Here is an 18,321-nt window from a genome sequence, read left to right as displayed (position 1 = left end):
CAGATTTAACTCCAAGCGATGTTATCCAGTTGTCTTTAATTGGAATTGTAATCTTTTTTTTTTATAAACCCCCCTTTTTATCTTGTATGTTTATGAACCTGGCCTATTTTTCTTAAAACTCAGGAAACCTGGTGTTGTATTTATTTCTAGCAGGGTGTTCTTGAAAGACAGACGCTATTAGTGTCTGGCTTAGGTCTCACACCTGGAATGTTAGAAAGCTTTCAGCTGGGACATGTTGTCATTTTAAAAATATTGAAATGGGCCAGAAGGAAAATGGTATCTCACAAGTCGTTTGGTCACCTCCCCTTCCCCACTGTGTCCAGCCATCAGACCAAGGCTAGACACTGGGCATCCAGCCATTAAGGTAGACAAATAATTTATTTGAACAAATTAAGCATGCAGTCCTGAAGCAATATACAGCCACAGCTTCTTCTTCCTCTGCTAAGATTTCCCTTTTCTCCTTGCCCCCACTTCCAATCCGATAAGCCCTCTCTCTTCTGGCTTTACTGATCCTTTCCTCTTTTGTTTTTTAAATGAAATTCCCATTTGATCTCCACAAGTAATGCCAATTCTCCCTTCCATCTAGATGTTCTGAGTTGGGATTTATTCTTTTACCTCTTTTGTCTTTTTAAAACAAAAAGAAAACTAAGGTTTCATCCAGCTTGCATTTTTGCATTATTTTCCTTTCTAGAAGATTCCAGTTTGGTGTGAGGTTAAACTGTGCAAAATACTGTTTGAAAGAAAGAAAGAAAAAAAGAAAGGAACTTGTCAGAATGCATTTGTTAGATCACGTTTAAATGAAGTACAATTGAAGGTGGTTTTTGTCCAAAGAAAGGAAGAAACCCTGAAAATCTGCCGAGCTCTGAGAGCGATCCCCTCCTTTGTTGTCCTTCTGACATTGAAGTGTAATTTTTCATGGTTATTTGGCCTGGAAAATGGGGGGGAAAGAGAGAGATGGGCTTGCGATTATTTCCCATAAATGACAACACAATCACATCACGCTCTGCTACAAACATGCTCAGGGAGTTTGCCTTTCTTTCATTTCCCCCTCCCCCCCCAAGTTTTAGTGTATGAAAATAACAGCAACAATCATAATTTCTGTAGAAATTTGTGAGTACTAATCCCAGCCAAGTTCAGTGTAAGTTTTAGTGCAGTTTGGGATGGAACGTGGATTCCTGTAATATTGGAGAGATTTTGAAAGCTAGAATTAGATAAAAATTGGGTGTTTAGTTGGAGGGGAGAGGGTTGAATGATCCCGATGAATGTTCAGGAAGACTAAGGGATGTCATTTGGGCCAGCGGTGGAGTTCTCTCACTTGATTTGGTTCATGGTAAGGAGAGGCAGCCCAGGTATTTTTGTTGATAATGGAGGAAAATGGAATTTCCAGCAGTGTTGACTTTTGGCCTTTTCTCATTCCCTCCCCCATCGCCTTCCCCACCTCCTCTTTTATTTAATAAATTCTTACTTTCTAGCTTAGTATGACGAGCTGTTCAAATAACTAAATGGCCTTGCCCTGGTGAATAAACATGGCAGTCAGTCACTTGCTATACAATGGGAGAATTTCAGACTTTGTGCTCTGGAGTTCTCAACGGTGTGTTTATGTAGGACTGTTTTCTGAGAAGTTAAAATTTCTCCTGGAAATCTGACAGGAATGACTGTTTGAGACTCATAGAAGCTCTTCTTCCATAGATGTTCCGTGTTCAGTTGTGAATTTAAATGAAAAAGCAAATTGAAAGGCTTTCTTTCTGGCCCTGTGTTTTTCTTTAAATGTTAAACCGCTGCTTCTTAAAACATTGTCAGTGAATGCAATGCTGGGAGAATGGTGGAGACATTCTAGGCTCCCTTTCACTGCACAAGCCCCCATTTTTCTTGTTTCTGTAAACAGTAGAGAGATCTTCAAATATACAAAAGCATAAATGGTTTCTATTTTCCAATTAGTCACTTTTAATAATGCTAGAGTTCCGTTCACAGTGTTGGTTCTTTTAGCTTGATGCCAGAATATGGAGGGGGGGCGGGGAGAGCAGGGGGCCAAGGGGAGAGACTAAATTCTTCTAGGATCAGATTTTTAACACAAAGACATTACATGTAGCACCCTTTTTTTTCTGCTGGCAGTTTTCCACCACAACTTGAGCTTTGTCCAGAAACTTCCAGGCATTGTAAACCCCAGGGGGATTTGGTAAATGAGATCCCAGTGATGAAAATAATTCTTGTGGTAAAATTCTCATTTAAATGAACATTTAATCCGAAGAGCCCTTGTAATTATAAACTTATTAATGAATTGGAGCTGGTATTTCTGTTACTTTGCGCAGTCCATATTTTTAAGTATTCCTTCCTCCTCGTCTTCCTCTCCCTCACCCATTTTTTTAAGATAAGGCCTTAGTCTTAGGGATATTTAAAGTAGTTTAAAAATGCATTTTCACTAAAAGCACAACAGTCCAACAAGCTGGCTGCCGTTGAGAAAAATTCACTGTAATGGGAAAATTTAGCATCAGCACTGTGATGCCTGAATCCTTGACCGGTTTATAGCACCTGATCTATCTTCCGGTTTGCTGCTGGAAAGCTTGAAGAGTGGAGAAGGATGGGGTTTGAAAGAAGGGAGTATTGCCTTTTAAGATGGGGTTTCTAACATTAGGGCAGGGCCTGTCTTTCCCATGTTCTTTTGGTAGTTTGCCCAGTATTTAAGAAAGAGCACTTTATGGCGGTACCCGGGCTCGGGGTCCAAACTGAGAACATGATTTTCCTTATGTTAATCGGTAAGTTATCGCAGTTGTTAGTAAATAAACACGACGATAACATGCCTTTCGAAATACCCTCTCTTCCTAAAATGTGGTAGGTAAAAGTAGCAGTGCTTCTATCCTGTTATGAGGAAAAGCTTTGTTTCTCAGCTGCCAAACTGTGGCACCTCTGAGGTAAGCCTGAGTTTATACCCTGAGACTAGACCCCTTGACCTGATCCTCGCCAACCTTGATCTCTGCCCTAACTCACGCCTCCAGTGATTCTGCATTTTTCCCCGCACCATCTAGCTCCAGACATTCAGTGTAGAAAATGGAACAAGTTTAATTTGCCCAGGGTAAGGAATGATGGTTCATACCTCAAAATAGCTTTGGTGTTAATATGCGAATTCGCTGCTCCAGCCAGAGATGGAACTTTTTTCCAAAGCAGTCTGAGCTACAGCCCAGGCAGCTTCCCCACCCAACGTGTCGCAGCTAGAAAGCCCAGGCCCTGAAATAAACTTAGAAAACTGTACTCGTGCATACTGCGGGGTAACTTGGTTCGGAATTTCTGCCGTTAATGTTCAGCTAAACTACAGCTCGGGGACATGTTGGGGGTACTCTGCTGGTGGGCCCTGTCACCACCGTTCAATCAAATTATTCTCAGGGTACTGCTCTCCAGATTCGGAACTTCAATAGCCTCTTTTTTTCGAATGTGCAGCATACAAAGTCTGGTGCTGAGCTGCAGGCGTTAAAAGTAATAATAGCAATGGTGTCTATCGAGGGCTTACTTTTTGCTATGGCATTCGTTAAGCAAAGAAAATGTGCCAAGCACCGTACTGAGCGTTGGGATAGATACAAGATACTCAGTTCCTGTCCCACGTGTGACTCCCAGTCTAAGCAGGAGGGAGTACTTGCTTTGTTTTGTTTTCTTGTCTGTCTCCCCATTTCTAGACTGTGAGCCCGTTGTTGGGTAGGGATTGTCTGTATTTGTTGCCGAATTGTACTTTCTAAGTGCTTAGTACAGTACTCTGCACAATGTAAGTGCTCAATAAATGCGATTGAATGAACTAATGGAGTAGGATTTAATCCCCATTCTACAGATGAAGAAACTGAGACCCAGGGAACCGATTTGCCCAAGGTCTCACAGCAGACAGGTGGCAGAGCGGGGATTAGAACCCAGCTCTTTTGACTTCTAGGCCTGTACTCTCTCCACTTCTCTAGTCTATGCTAAGACGTGTTATATATATTGGAGTCGATACAAGAGAATCAGGTCAGACACAGTCCCTGGCCCACCCCGGGCTCATAGTGTAAGAGGGTGGGAGGAGAGGCATTTTATCCCCATTTCCCAGGAGAGCAAACGGGGGCACAGAGTGGACAAATGACAGAGCTAGGACTAGAACCCGGGTCTGTTGACATGCAGTCCCATGCTCTTTCCTCTAGGACACACCCTTGCCCCATTAATACCCAGCAATTTTGTTCACTTGCTGTTCTGTACAACCCCAACAAGAATTGTTTCACAATAACTCCACTGATCTCTGCTTTGTTCCCTGTCCTGGGGAGGAAAAGCTTTCAGACTTGAAGGAAAGGGACAGGGGAAAATGTGTGCTTAATTGATCTCCAGCAACATTGCTCAACACGCAGTTTGCAGGCCTATTGATAGAAAGGGTTATGTTTCCAAAATTAGTATTGCAGAAGCTGCATCTTCAGTATCCTCATTAAAATCCAAATGTTAAATATACTTTATAATCCATTTTAGCCTTCGCAGCTTTTGCCATTAACATTTCCTAATCCGAGGGTGATTTTTATTTTTTCATTTTTTTGGTTGGGGAATGTAAATGAACTATCCTTCGGAGGGTTTGTTGTTTTAAGTATGACTAGGCCCCAAAGTTGGGGCAGCGCCAATCTGCAGCGTTGGCATCCTAGAGGGTCGATATCTATAGCATATCACCATGAAACCTTTATTAAATCCCAATAGCATGATAGGAAGAAGTGCAGGAGACCAAAAAAACAGGTCACAGAACTCTCTGGAAAACTGAATTCTGGAGCTAGTGGGAGCTCACCCCTTCCTAGTGCCATAAAAATGGCCAGCAGGGACCAAGAGGAACATAGAGAAGCCAATTTTGTTCCCCTGTCTTTCCTTTTCCCATCACCCATTTCACATAAGCAAGCACGCCCTACCTGCAGTATAAAGTAGCGTTTCTCTATTAGTGCTCTTACGAGTCTGTTGAATCTTCCTTCTAGGAGTCTGTGATTACGTTTGACTAATTAGGTTGAGTATGGCAAAATAACAAGCTTATCCAAAATAAACATAATGGTTATTTTATTTTATTTTTCTTTCAAAGAGGAGGTCCTATCCTATCTACAATTAAAACTTGTTTCTGGTAAACCTCATTCCAGGAAAGATGAGCTTTTAACAAAAGGCTTTTGACAGCTGCAGGGTATTTCATTTTTTTAATGCCGAATGAAAAATCAATACATTTTTCTGGGTTATACATATTCAGAACAGGCCTGATATTTCCATTATAATGGAAAATGGGTGTCTGTGCACATCTCGCCTGTCAGAGCTGCACCATCGCATTTTCCAAGCCACTGCTAAATATTTCAAACCTGATTTGATTGTGGTTCATGACAGCTAATGTTTCTCAGCTCTTGAGCCTGCAGACAGGGAGGGAGGCAAAGAATGCTCTCCTGCTTCCCCCTTCCTTTAATCGTCTCCCTTGCAAAAAATAAAATTTTTGAAGAAGTCTCCTCCTTTTTCCGATAATAGGTTTCGGTGTACGGTTTAAATAGAGTGACTGAGAAGACCTGGGTACAGTCACTGACTTAAAAGAATCTCCAGATTTGTACTGGTGATAGATATGAAGGGGCTTGGTCAGAGCTCTGACAGGGTTACAGTCATCTCTGTCCTCCCAAGGAGAGGGGGAGACGCAAGGAATCATCTCAGTTGATTAGACCCTCAGTTCTCAAAGGCTGTTAGACTTCCAAACCTATCAAATGGAAACTGCCCCCTCCCAAGCCTGCCTTTTAGCAAAGAGCATAATTCAAAATAACCTTCTATTTTTACAAGCTCTTTTCCCTCTAAGGAAAAAGTGGTCATGATTTGGGAATCTACACAGGACAAGTCTCTGTAGCTTTGAACAGTTTCCCATGCTAAATTCCTGTTGTTTGAGCCTTGGCATTGAAGCCCTGGGTGGCATTTCTCATACAAACCAATTTCGGGGTAATTTTGTAAAGTGCAAAAATAAAAATAAAAATCCCACAGGTTTGGCAGTTGGCATAAAAGACTTCTGTGGGGAGCAGAGTGACCTACTAATTTTGGAAACTTGTAGTTATCCGTATCAGGTTGTTAGCTGTGAAGAGTGTAGGATGATTCTTTACATTGAAGTAAACAACCCTGCTTACTCTTATTTAAAAGGGATTATAATGAACAATGTCCTCAATGAGATATGAAATAAAATAGAAACTCTTTCCTGGTCAGAGCTTCTTTTGGTTCACAGAATTTCGATCCCTTAGCCCATTAGGTCTACCTTCAACCACTGGGACATTCATGAAGCGAGTCAACTGGATTCAACCCTAGGCCACCATTGAGTGTCGGGTCCAACGTGGATTATTAAAGTGATGGAAAAATAGACTTTTAGACTCTGAAAAATTTTATAAGCAACTTGAAAAGGCGAAAAGGAAAAAAGAGAAGGGGAAATGCTCGTTTAGTAAGGTCTGCTCGATCAGCATGGCCTAGTGGATAGAGCATGGGCCTGGGAGTCAGAGGAGCTGGGTTCTAATCCTGGTCCCACCACGTGTCTGCCGGGTGACCTTGGGCAAGTCACTTGCTTCTCTGGCCTCCGTCCCCTCATCTGCAAAATGGGAAATTCGATACCTGCTCCCTCTCCTACTTAGACTGTGAGCCCCATATGAGATCTACCCCAGCATTTAGTACAGTGCTTGGTATGTAGCAAGTGCTTATGAAATACCGTAGTTACCCTGAGAAGCACAGCTCAGGAAACACTTTGGGACCAATTCTCCAGGAGTCAGATGGACCATGGGTAGCTGAAGTCGACCAGTAACCTGAAGGAGTTGGGCTTGAGAAGTGAGACGTGATGGTGGGGAGAAGGCATGGACCACTCAACTAGAAGTTATTGGGAACTTCTAGACTGTAAACCCTTGGTGGGCAGGGAATATGTCTACCAACTCTGTTATACTGTACTCTCCCAGGTGCTTAGTATAGTGATCATCCCATAGTAAACGCTCAATAAATATGATTGATTGAAACTTGTGGGAGACAGTCCTAGTTGCCTTTCACGTGCCGCACGTTTCCATCCAGGAATTAGTTTCTAGCCCTCCCAGGTGAGGACTGAGCACATCAATCCTGGGCCAAACCGGCCCTGTCAGGGACAAGTACCAGGCGTGCTGGGCCCTGGGTTTTAAACTCCGCTTGAAAATACATCCAGGAGGGCTGGTGGTAAAACCCTGAAATGGCCCATAGAAGTTGGCCGAATTATTGTCGGTAGATCATTAAGCAAGGAAGAGTCTCGCCTTTCAGTGATGATTCAGGTAAGATCCTTGCTGGAAGGTGTGCAAATTGATTAGATGACCTCTCCGGAGGCCTGCCAGCCTTCCAATTCTATGATTCGACTAAATAGGCTCTAGAAAATGAAAGGGCCTTGGTTTTGTCGGGTTTTGCTTTGAAAGTTGGGTTGGGGCCGGGGGGCGGCAGGGGGTGCGTGTCTGCCTGCACGCGCACTCCTTCTCTTCCACGCCGAACAAAAGACTTCCATCCAAACAGGATTTGCCAGACTCGGCTAGATTATTGGTCATCAAGCCCACACTTGCCTTCCATTGGCCTGTACCTGATACCGAGACAAGAAAACGTGAAGCCTCCGTAATGCACCAAGCCAATTTTGATCGCACTGACAGTGTCACACTCCTTTTCCCGACCCATGCCGAGGTCATCCGAAGCGCGGAATATCGTCGGGGCGCCGTGGGCGCTGGGTATACGATGTCCCCAGAACGATCTACGAGCGACCCCTGTGATTTGAGTCCTTTGCGTTGTAGAATTTTAAAAAAAGTCTGCCTCTTGGCTTGTAGGGGCTGAGGGAGAAGGCCTGAAGGTCAGGAGGAGTGGACGTGGAGCCCCTCCCCGTTTTTACAAACCGACTCTAATACAGGCCCAGGGAGCGGCAGCCGCAAGAGCCCCTCCCGGCGGGTAGCCGCGACTTCCATCTGACCCTACGAGGCGCGGCGGTCGAGCGGAGCGGATCGGCGGCGGAGGTGGCCGCCTAACCCCGGTGGACCAAATAAAACGCCCCCCACCTCTGGGGTGACAAGGCCCAGAGGTGGGGCAGAGGGATCTGCAGTTGGGATCCCGGGCTTTTCATCCTCTCTCTATCTCTGTCGGTATTCAGAGCTCGCAGTTTTCCGGTTACTGTCAGGCTGGGCTTTCGTCCATTTGAAAGAGCGCTTTTTCCCCTTGTTGTTGATGATGATGGTATAAAGACAGATGGTGTAACTGCTTATGAATGTCCTATTTGATTTCCCCAGAACCAGACAGTTCACTTGAAGTCGTATATTATTTCCACATGCTCAGGTTAGGCGGCCCAGACGGTGTCTGGCTGCTGGAGTCCAGCTGCCCCTTCCCTTGCCTCTCCGTGCAGACGGTGACACCTCTAGGTCGCAGGTGGAATCGCTCGGTGGTTCTCCCCCAGCGAGCTCCATCTGGGCCCTTTCCCGAGCTCCTCCCATTGGGGTTTTCGGCTAAACCCCCTTTTCTAGTTCCCTTCTTATACCACAAACAATAACCAAGGCATCTGTTAGACTGGAAGCCCGTCAAGGGGCGGGGATGGGCTCTATCTGTTAATAATGTGGGTATTTGTTAAGCGCTTACTGTGTGCCGAGCACTTTTTGAAGCGCTGGGGGAGATACAGGGTCATCAGGTTGTCCCACGCGAGGCTCACAGCCTTCATCCTCATTTTACAGATGAGGTAACTGAGGCATAGAGAAGTGAAGTGACTTGCCCACAGTCACACAGCTGACAAGTGGCGGAGCTGGGATTCGAACTCATGACCTCTGACTCCCAAGCCTGGGCTCTTTCCACTGAGCCACGCTGCCTCTCACTAGACAGTTGCCGAGCAGTTACAATTCTGTTGCCGAATTGTACACCCCCAGCGCTTAGTACAGCGCTCGGCCCCTAGTAAGCGCTCGGCGAATACGATGGAATGAATTGGGTAAGCGCTCGCTAGGGGCCGGGCACTGTTCCAAGCACCGGAGAGGATACAAGGTGATCAGGTTGTCCCTCATGGGGCTCACAGTCCTCATCCCCGTTTTAATAATAATAATGTTGGTTTTTGGTAAGAGCTTACTATGTGCAGAGCACCCTTCTAAGCGCTGGGGGAGATACAGGGGAATCGGGTTGTCCCACGTGAGGCTCACGGTTAATCCCCATTTTACAGATGAGGTAACTGAGGCACAGAGAAGTGAAGTGATTTGCCCACAGTCACACAACTGACAAGTGGCAGACCCGGAATTCGAACCCATGACCTCTGACTCCCAAGCCCAGGCTCTTTCCACTGAGCCATGCTGCTTCTCTAGTAGAGCACTCAGCCCCTAGTCAGCGCTCAATAAATACAATCGAATGAATTTGGTAAGTGCTTATTAGGGGCCGGGCACTGTCCTAAGCGCCGGAGAGGATACAAGGTGATCAGGTTGTCCCTCATGGGGTTCACAGGCCTCATCCCCATTTTAATAATAATAATGTTAGTATTTGGTAAGCACTTACTATGTGCAGAGCACTGTTCTAAGTGCTGGGGGAGATACAGGGGAATCGGGTTGTCCCACGTGAGGCTCACAGTCTTCATCCCCATTTTCCAGATGTGGTCACTGAGGCCCAGAGGAGGTAAGCGACTTGCCCACAGTCCCCCAGCTGACAAGTGGCAGAGCTGGGATTTGAACCCATGACTTCTGACTCCCAAGCCCGGGCTCTTTCCACGGAGCCATGCTGCTTGGCTATCGTAATAGGGACTATGCAGCACCCCAGTTTATAATAATAATGTGGGTATTTGTTGAGCGCTTACTATGTGCCCAGCACTGTTCTAAGAGCTGGGGGAGATAGAGGGGAATCGGGTTGTCCCACGTGGGGCTCACAGTCTTCATCCCCATTTTTTTTTTTAAAGACGAGGTAACAGGCACTGAGAAGTCAAGTCACTTGCCCAAAGTCACACAGCTGACAGGTGGCGGATCTGGGATTTGAACCCATGACCTCTGACTCCTAAGCCCAGGCTCTTTCCACGGTTTATTAGTTGGGACCAGCCCAAGTGGCATCACACTTTGAGGTGGAGAAATAATAATTATAATAATGATGGCACTCGTTAAGCGCTTACTGTGTGCAGAGCACTGTTCTGAGCACCGGAGAGGATACAAGGTGATCAGGTTGTCCCACATGGGGCTCACAGTCTTAATGCCCATTTTACAGAGGAGGTAACTGAGGCACAGACTCGCCCAAAGTCACGCAACTGACAAGCGGTGGAGCCAGAATTAGAACCCAAGTCCTTCTGACTCCCAGGCCTGTGCTCTTTGCTCTAGCCCTCTCTAGTCTACCGAGGGCTTACTATTTGTTAAGCAAAGAAAATGTGCCAAGCACTGTACTGAGCGTTGGGGTAGATACAAGCTAAACAGGTTGGACACAGTTCCTGTCCCACGTGGGGTTCCCAGTCTAAGCAGGAAGGAGTACGTGCTTTTTTTTGTTTTGTTGTCTGACTCCCCACTTCTAGATTGTGAGCCCGTTGTTGAACGGGGATTGTCTCTACCTGTTGCCCAATTGTATGTTCCAAGCGCTTAGTACAGTGCTTTGCACATAGTAAGCACTCAATAAATTCGATTGAATGAATTAATCCAGTCACCAAGTCCATAGAAGCAGCGTAGCTCAGTGGAAAGAGCACGGGCTTGGGAGTCAGAGGTCATGGATTCGAATTTCGGCTCTGCCACTTGTCAGCTGTGTGACTGTGGGTAAGTCGCTTAACTCCTCTATGCCTCAATGACCTCATCTGTAAAATGGGGACTGTGAGCCCCACGTGGGACAACCCGATTACCCTGTTTCTACTCCAGTGCTTAGAACGGTGCTCCCCACATAGTAAGCACTTAACCAACATTATTATTATTATTATATAATATTTAAGCACCTATGTGCCAGCCACTGTACTGAGCGCTGGGTTAAGATCCAAGCTAATCAGGTTGGACACAGTCCTTGGGCCTCACGGTCTCAATCCTCGCTTTACAGACGAGGTAACTGAGGCCCGGAAAAGCGACGTGACTTGCCCAGGGTCGCGCAGAAGATAAGTGGCAGAGCTGAGATCAGAACCCAGGTCCTCTGACTTCCAGGCCCGGGGTCTGTCCATGAGGCCCCGCCGCTTCTCGCTGGACTCTTCTGCCCGGAAAGCCCGGTGATACAATGACATACTTGTACCAGAGATTGGTGCCTGTACTCAGTTCCCGATAGTGCCACATGCACTCGTGTGCTCTCTACCACTTATCTGTTGGGAGTAATAATTCAAATAAGAAGCAGAGTGGCTCAGTGGAAAGACCCTGAGCTTTGGAGTCAGAGGTCATGGGTTCAACTCCCTGTCCTGCCACTTGTCAGCTATGTGACTGTGGGCAAGTCACTTCACTTCTCTGTGCCTCAGTTACCTCATCTGTAAAATGAGGATTAACTGTGAGCCTCCCGTGGGACAAGCTGATTACCCTGTATCTACCCCAGCTCTTAGAACAGTGCTCTGCACATAGTAAGCACTTAACAAATACCAACATTATTATAAGAGGAAAATTCAAACGTGGAATATCTGCGGCTTCTGTTGAAGGCAGGAGCTAGTCCCCACCTTCTTCACAGACCCACCTGGAGAGTGGTTTGCAAGACCGTTTAATCAGAAACTGACGGTTTTCCATCGGTTTATCGAAAAGTTGTAGGAGTCACAGAGCATGGAAGATTACTTCACATGGGGGAAAGTAAAGGTCTGTGTTATGTAAATCCAGCACAGCATCAATACTGCAAGACTTTACATCATGGCATGTAGAAGCATGTTTAAAGGGGTAGATAAGTACATTTGAAGAGAATTAGCTGACTTAGATAGAACAGATTGATTGGTATTGATCGAAGAACTATTTCTCCATTTGGAGATCAATTTTATGATCCAGTTGTTGAACAATTTTGTCAAAAACCTAAATGAATAAATGGAACATAAACAGCTCTGGGTGATCTAGAAAATCCGACCCGCATAGTTACGGCATACGCTTTTGGCAGCTGCTTTGAACTGTTGATTACGAATGCTAATAATGTGATGTTTTTATGTAGTGTTTTTCCCAGAGTGAATCAGAGTGCTTTTCAAGTAATCTAACTGTTCCCAGGCTGAAACTCAGGGAGGAAGCACCGTGGTAGAATCCACATTATTCAGATGGGTAAAACTGAGGCATAGGGAAAGGAAGTGGTATACTTAATGCCACTCAATCAATTTCCAGCAGTTGGAAACAGAAAGCATTTCTCAGTGCTGTATTCCCAGAAGGAATTCAGTAAAAAAATTAACTTTTGACCATGATTCTCCTTTTCTCCAAACCAACCCCGTAGTCAAGTACAGCACATCTGCACAAAGTGAGTCCTCAATAACTGCCATTATTATCATTCCTACTTCTATCCTGTCGTCTTTCTAGGAAAATCTCCAAGTCTTAGTTGCACTTTTTCCTAGGTATTTACGGATCATTTCACTCAATCCTAAAACACCGTTCTCTACCGGATGAAATATAGAGAGGATAGTGTCACACAGCGATTAGGTGTTAAAAGACAAGTGGGAATCAAAGTTATTCAGTCAATAGTATTGAGTACTTCCTCTGTGCAGAGCACTGTTCTAAGCACTCAAGAGAGTACACTAGAGTTAGTAGATGTGATCAGGGAGCTTGAATGCTAATGAGGGAGACGGACCCTAAAAAAAGTTAAAAATATGGGGAAGCAGCAGAGTTTAGAGATACATAAATATTAATTTAAGGGTGGAGTGGGTGTAAGTACCCAAATGCTTTGGGGATCTGAAAATGCGGAAATGGCAGTAGAGGGAGAAATAGGGTATGGAGATGAGAGATTAATCAGGGAGAGCTTCCTGGAGGAGCTGTGATTTTAGGAGAGATTTGAAGGTGTATTAGCCTGCAAGTCAGAAGGACCTGGGTTTTTAATCCTGGCTCTGGCACTTGTCTGCTGTGTGATCTTGGGCAAGTCGCTTCACTTCTCCATGCCTCAGTTACCTCAGCTATAAAATGAGGATTAATACCGTGAGCGCCATGGGGGACCGAGTCTGTGTCCCACCTGCTTAGCTTGCATCTGCCCCACAGTGCTTAGTGGAGTGCCTGGCACGTGATAAGCATTTAACAGTTACCGTTGAAAAAAAAATGTAGCCTCACCTTTATCCATCCTTACTCCACCATGTCGAGAACATGAGGATATTACCAGAGAAGCTCCACTTTCTGCTTAGGCATCTCAGAAAGGTCACCCAACCTTAGTTGGGTCCTTGATTATTTTATTTTCCTAGATTTATTTAGCCCTGGAAATAGCCACTTGGCCACTTGCCCCAAGATGAGTCTATATGCTAGGTAACCCTGTAGATTTCAGTAGTCCCCAGTGTGACTTCCCTGCAGATGTGTGGGTTAATGAAAGCTCCTGGCTTGCTTATAATCCTCTTAAAATTCTTTTTTATCTTATTTACAAGGTTGGCTTGATGAATTTCCGGGATATTTGTGCACCAAGAAGAAAGCTTTGGAACCGTTTTTTGGAACGATTCTTGTTGATTCAAATCTGATTCATTTTTGAAATCTATGATTAAGAATAATGAAAAGTTATTTCCAACCCAGCTCCCCTATGAGTGGAGAGATCCTAAGGGATCAATTGTTTTGGCAGAAGGATCCAAGAACCTTTAGGAATCAGAAATGAGAAATATAAAATTTGCTTCCAATTTCCATAAATGTTTTTCATATTAAATCTCTAGTCTGGTGGGGGTTGCTGCTTGGCAGGGCTGGTGAGGGAAGGGGAAAGGCACCGGAGTAACTGTTTCAGGCCCCGTTCCAAACGGGGCCCCGTGCTGGCAGAGAAGGAGCCCACAGAAGTGCAAAACCTCCCCGGGCCCCAGGAGACTGCCAAAGTTGGCATCAACCCCCCGGGCATGGTGGGCTTTCTTTCCGGGAGAGCAGGACCGGGCCGCCCTCGCAGACGTCTCCAAGCTGGACTAGAGCTTCTCCCTCAACGACCTTCAGCTCCTGGTTGCCTTGTACTAGCAACTCTGGACTTGGTGATCTCTGGAGTCCCTGGCTTTGTGACTAGATTTATTCCCGTCCTGCGTGAGTGAGTGTTACGATCCCCAACGCAGCCCCCTCAGCCTGCTCCATCCAGCTCTGCTGTTTAGACAAGGGTTGTTTTCACTTGGAGCATTTTAAATGAAGTATTTGAATTTTCTACAAAGGTACCTAATTGCGATACAGAACCAGAGAAATCCCAGCTCATCAAGGAATTGGGAAGATGTCAGTGGTTTCTGCAGCGCAGCCCGCTGTTGGGTTATTGGCGAGGATTTTAAGGCCGGGATGACTCGTGTCTTTGCTTTTGTGGGTAACTGTTTTGAAAGTCCTTCTCCTTTCCTTTTCTCTCCTCTGTTAATCTTTGTGGGGGTTTTTCTTCTTTTGCAGAAGAATCAGTTGAAGATGTTGAAGGGCCCAGTGAAACAGCTGCTGATTCAGAAGAGCTTGCTAAAGACCAAGAGAGCGGAGGTGATAAAGACCAGGGCAAGTGGACAGGTACGAGCGCTGCTGCTATTCCTTAACTCCTCAGATGTTCATACCGAATGAGGGAGCAGATTGTGAGGCTAGAAATCAGCAGCGAGTGGCCTGATTGGCCCCTGGATAGATTTTATAAGCACCTGTCACCGTTTCCCTTCCACCAGCCTGTATTCAGGGATGTGCACCAGTTATTGAGAAGCAGCATCACCAATAATAATAATGTTGGTATTTGTTAAGTGCTTACTATGTGCCAAGCACTGTTCTAAACACTGGGGTAGATACAGGGTAATCAGATTGTCCCACGTAGGGCTCGCAGCCTTCATCCCCATTTGACAGATGAGGTAACTCAGGTACAGAGAAGTTAAGTGACTTGCCCAAAGTCACACAGCTGACAAGCGGCAGAGCCGGGATTAGAACCCATGACCTCTGACTCGCAAGCCCGTGTTCTTCCCACTAAGCTGCGCTGCTTCTCTGGGAAGAGCACAGGCCTGGCAATCAGTGGAGCTGGGTTCTAATTCTGCCTCCGGCATGAACCTGCTCTGTGACCTGGACCTTGGGCAAGTCACTTCACTTCGCTGCGCCTCAGTTCCCTCATCTGCAAAATGAGGGTTGTTACCTTTTCTCCCTCCTAACTTAGCCTGTGAGCCCCTTGTGAGACTCGATTATCTTGTGTCCACCCCAGTACCTCATACAGTGCTTGACACTAACAAGCACTTAACAAATATCACAGTTATAATTATTGAGCCAGCTGGTCCACTTATTCAGATAACTGCATCTAGCAGTGGCCCCTCCTAAGTAGACACAAGCACATGAGGAGGATAAAATTGCATACTGGATTCTTAAAAAAAATCATGCACTTTTCATCCCAAAACATAATTCGTTTATTGCATCCTAAAGGGTCACAACACACTTTTTAAGGTACTTGAGCTGATAATAAAATAATAATAGTTATAGTATTTGATAATCACTTACTATGTGCAGAGCACTGTTCTAAACTCTGGGGTGAATACAGGGTAATCAGATTGTCCCACGTGGGGCTCCCGTTTTTTAATCCCCATTTTTACCGATGAGGTAACTGAGGCCCAGAGAAGTTAAGTGACTTGCCCAAGATCACACAGCAGACAGGTGGCGGAGTCGGGATTAGAACCCACGACCTCTGACTCCCAAGCCCGTGCTCTTTCCACTAAGCCACACTGCTTCTCTGAAGATCTGATCTGAGACTCAGTATGAGTGCCAGCAACCTCTCATCTCTCTTGGATAAAAATATCTTGCAAAAACTTCCCATGTTCTTTCTTCCCGTCTAATCTCGAAATTATGATTCACTGACTGAACGGTTCAGATCAGGAGACATGTAATGGGGGAATCCTTTCCTCCTGGTAATAGGTAGCTACTTATGATGCAAATCAGTGACATTTCAAATGGACTTAGAACAATTAATATTTTTCCAGTATTGATTACTTAGCTTGAAAGGAGGAAAAGGCAAATTTCAGAACTAGGCCTCTGATTTCCAGTTTGGCTGCAGTAGTTCTTGTGCTTGGATTCATCAGATGCTGAGGTGTGGACTTTCAGGTCTAGTAATTTGACCAGAATTTTCTATTGGGTCACCCTCTGTAAGTGTAAATTTTCCATTGTTGAGAGGTGGGTGGTGGGGAGGAGAGTGAGAGAGATTAAAGAAGTATGCCATTGAGCAAGATTATTTTATATTGCAAAATATTCTTCCCTTAGCCATTCTCCCTTCAGGCATAGTAAAGCTACTATTAAAAGCAAAATGAAATATTGCCTTAAGTTAAAACAAGACTTGAACACCTTTGAGGGCCAAGCCTTCCTAAGGTACAGCCATTTTGGCCACCAGATGTTTTTCATCCCTGCTAGTTGAGATGGAAAACTTCTCACCCTTTCAATAGACAAAATATTTTGACATCAGAAAAAGAGATTGATCCCTTGGGTCAATTCAGAGCCAGTTTTTGGGATGGGTGAAGTGGAAGTCACTTGGAGCTGCCAGTCAGCAAAGAACCGTCTGTGCGAGATCCCAGAAATAAGAGGTTTTGGGTTCCGTCTGGGAGGGACGGGGGATTTAAGGAACTGGAACTCTTGCGTCGTTAACTGTGCTCCTTTAATGCTCCTGTCCACCCTCTTTTTTCTTCTTTGCTTCTGTAGTCCTCCTCCCCTGTTGGAATTGGAGATGGCCTCAATTCAAACCCAGAAGCAACATGGCAGGCTTAAATTAATGTTCTGGGCTGCCAGAGGCCTAGTGCAGACCCTGAGAAAATAAGTCCAATTGAACATTAACTCACCTCTAGCATCAGTAACCAGGGGTAAAAAAATTTAACTCCAGACCATCAAGATGGATGTAGTTAAGCTAATCTGACATCTCAAAAAAATTTGGGAGCTCTTATTATGTTCCATGCGATAAAGAAACAAAACCAGAAAGAACCAAACGCCGAACCATTTTGTGACTCTTGAAGCCTTAACCCTTGAATACTTATTGGGATTTTTTCTTTAAATTTTGAATCAGACTTATAGTTTAAGCTCCATTTCCAGAGGAATGACCTGAAGGGATTTTTTTATTTTTGTTTTTTTAATCCATGATGCTCACCTCACACAGAGTGATTAGTGCAGTGGAGCATCCCTGATTCAAACCCTCGGTATACTGCTATTAAAGGAGGTATTAATGGGGTAGTAGGATATGGGAAATTGTTGCAGAAAAGTGTGTTTATGGGCTATGATGCTGGCAGGCATTATTTCAATCGGATTTGACATGTTTAACATAAGTGTATAGAGCACAGCTCCTGCAGTTTATGAATAATTCCTACAGGCCCACTAGCTTTCTAATTATTGACACTGAAAAAAAAATCAGGTCAGGCACATCCTAACAGAAATCTATCTCCACCCACTCTCCCGGTCTTTTTTCATACATACGTACATGCATGCTTACACACACACGCACAGGCCCACCGTCACATATACATGATGAATGGTAATTTTGTTTTGACTAGTGAACTAAGCGAACACTTGCTGAGTGTTTCCCAAAGTCACAGTTGCACAAATGTGCTCATCTGTTTGTGGGCAACTAGTGAAAAGTCAAGGTTGACAGGCTGTTTTTAATCATTTGGCATTTTCTTTCACTATGGCGTTACCTCCAATTTTTCTGCCAGTTACGCAAACTTGAGCATAACAGGTAAGCCAAGGACTGGCAGAGAAGAACATTTAGATTGGCTGGTGAACTAAGCCTCCCAAACATGCACATATGTGCTTATATTTGCTCATCTGTCAATTTGCTTACATACCCTTCTCCACCTGCAGATACACACCATCGTTGTTCGGGCATATATGTTTATGGGTATTTGGGGGCCCCATATATTTCCTTTACCCCATTTTTTTTTCAATTTCCCATTTCCTGTTCTAAGCCTGGCAACATGAACTAGGTGACAAAGGTAATACCTGTCCCGATAGACTGTACATTCACTGGGGATGGGAATCATGTCTTTTGACTCTATACTACTCTTCCAAGCACTTAATAAAATGCTCTGTGCCCAGGTGCTCCATAAATGATGCTGATTGGTCCCAAAGACAACTCAGAAGAGCTGACTAGAGGCAGAGGCTAAGTGGCTCTTGAGTTATGTGGTTCATTTTAATTTTTTTAAGCCTCAAATCAAAAATCATTTTAATTGTCTTTTCCTAGACCAGACAATTGCTCACCTGCTATTGACACTGGGCATCTATTCTGTATTTTTCACCTTCCCAAAAAGCCCCCTTGGTACCTAGGCGGGTATTTTATAAATATGCACACTTTGATACTTGTTCATGTTTAAGTGTTCAC

The 18,321-nt window shown here is 44.8% G+C and overlaps 1 protein-coding gene across 4 annotated transcripts in view; it reads left to right on the top strand.

Moving 5' to 3' along the window:
• The window catches only part of ZFHX3 (zinc finger homeobox 3), a 255,905-nt gene that overhangs the window by 199,194 nt on the left and 38,390 nt on the right, over positions 1-18,321 (top strand). For all 4 annotated transcript variants that reach the window (XM_029075779.1, XM_029075781.2, XM_007672413.4 and 1 more), the window contains one exon: positions 14,412-14,519. In XM_029075779.1, the coding sequence (XP_028931612.1) occupies positions 14,412-14,519 (108 nt within the window). The remainder of the gene's footprint in view (positions 1-14,411; positions 14,520-18,321) is intronic.

Source organism: Ornithorhynchus anatinus, chromosome 11 (assembly GCF_004115215.2).
Source record: "Ornithorhynchus anatinus isolate Pmale09 chromosome 11, mOrnAna1.pri.v4, whole genome shotgun sequence".
Lineage (NCBI taxonomy): Eukaryota > Metazoa > Chordata > Mammalia > Monotremata > Ornithorhynchidae > Ornithorhynchus > Ornithorhynchus anatinus.
This window is presented reverse-complemented; position numbering and strand designations above follow the sequence as displayed.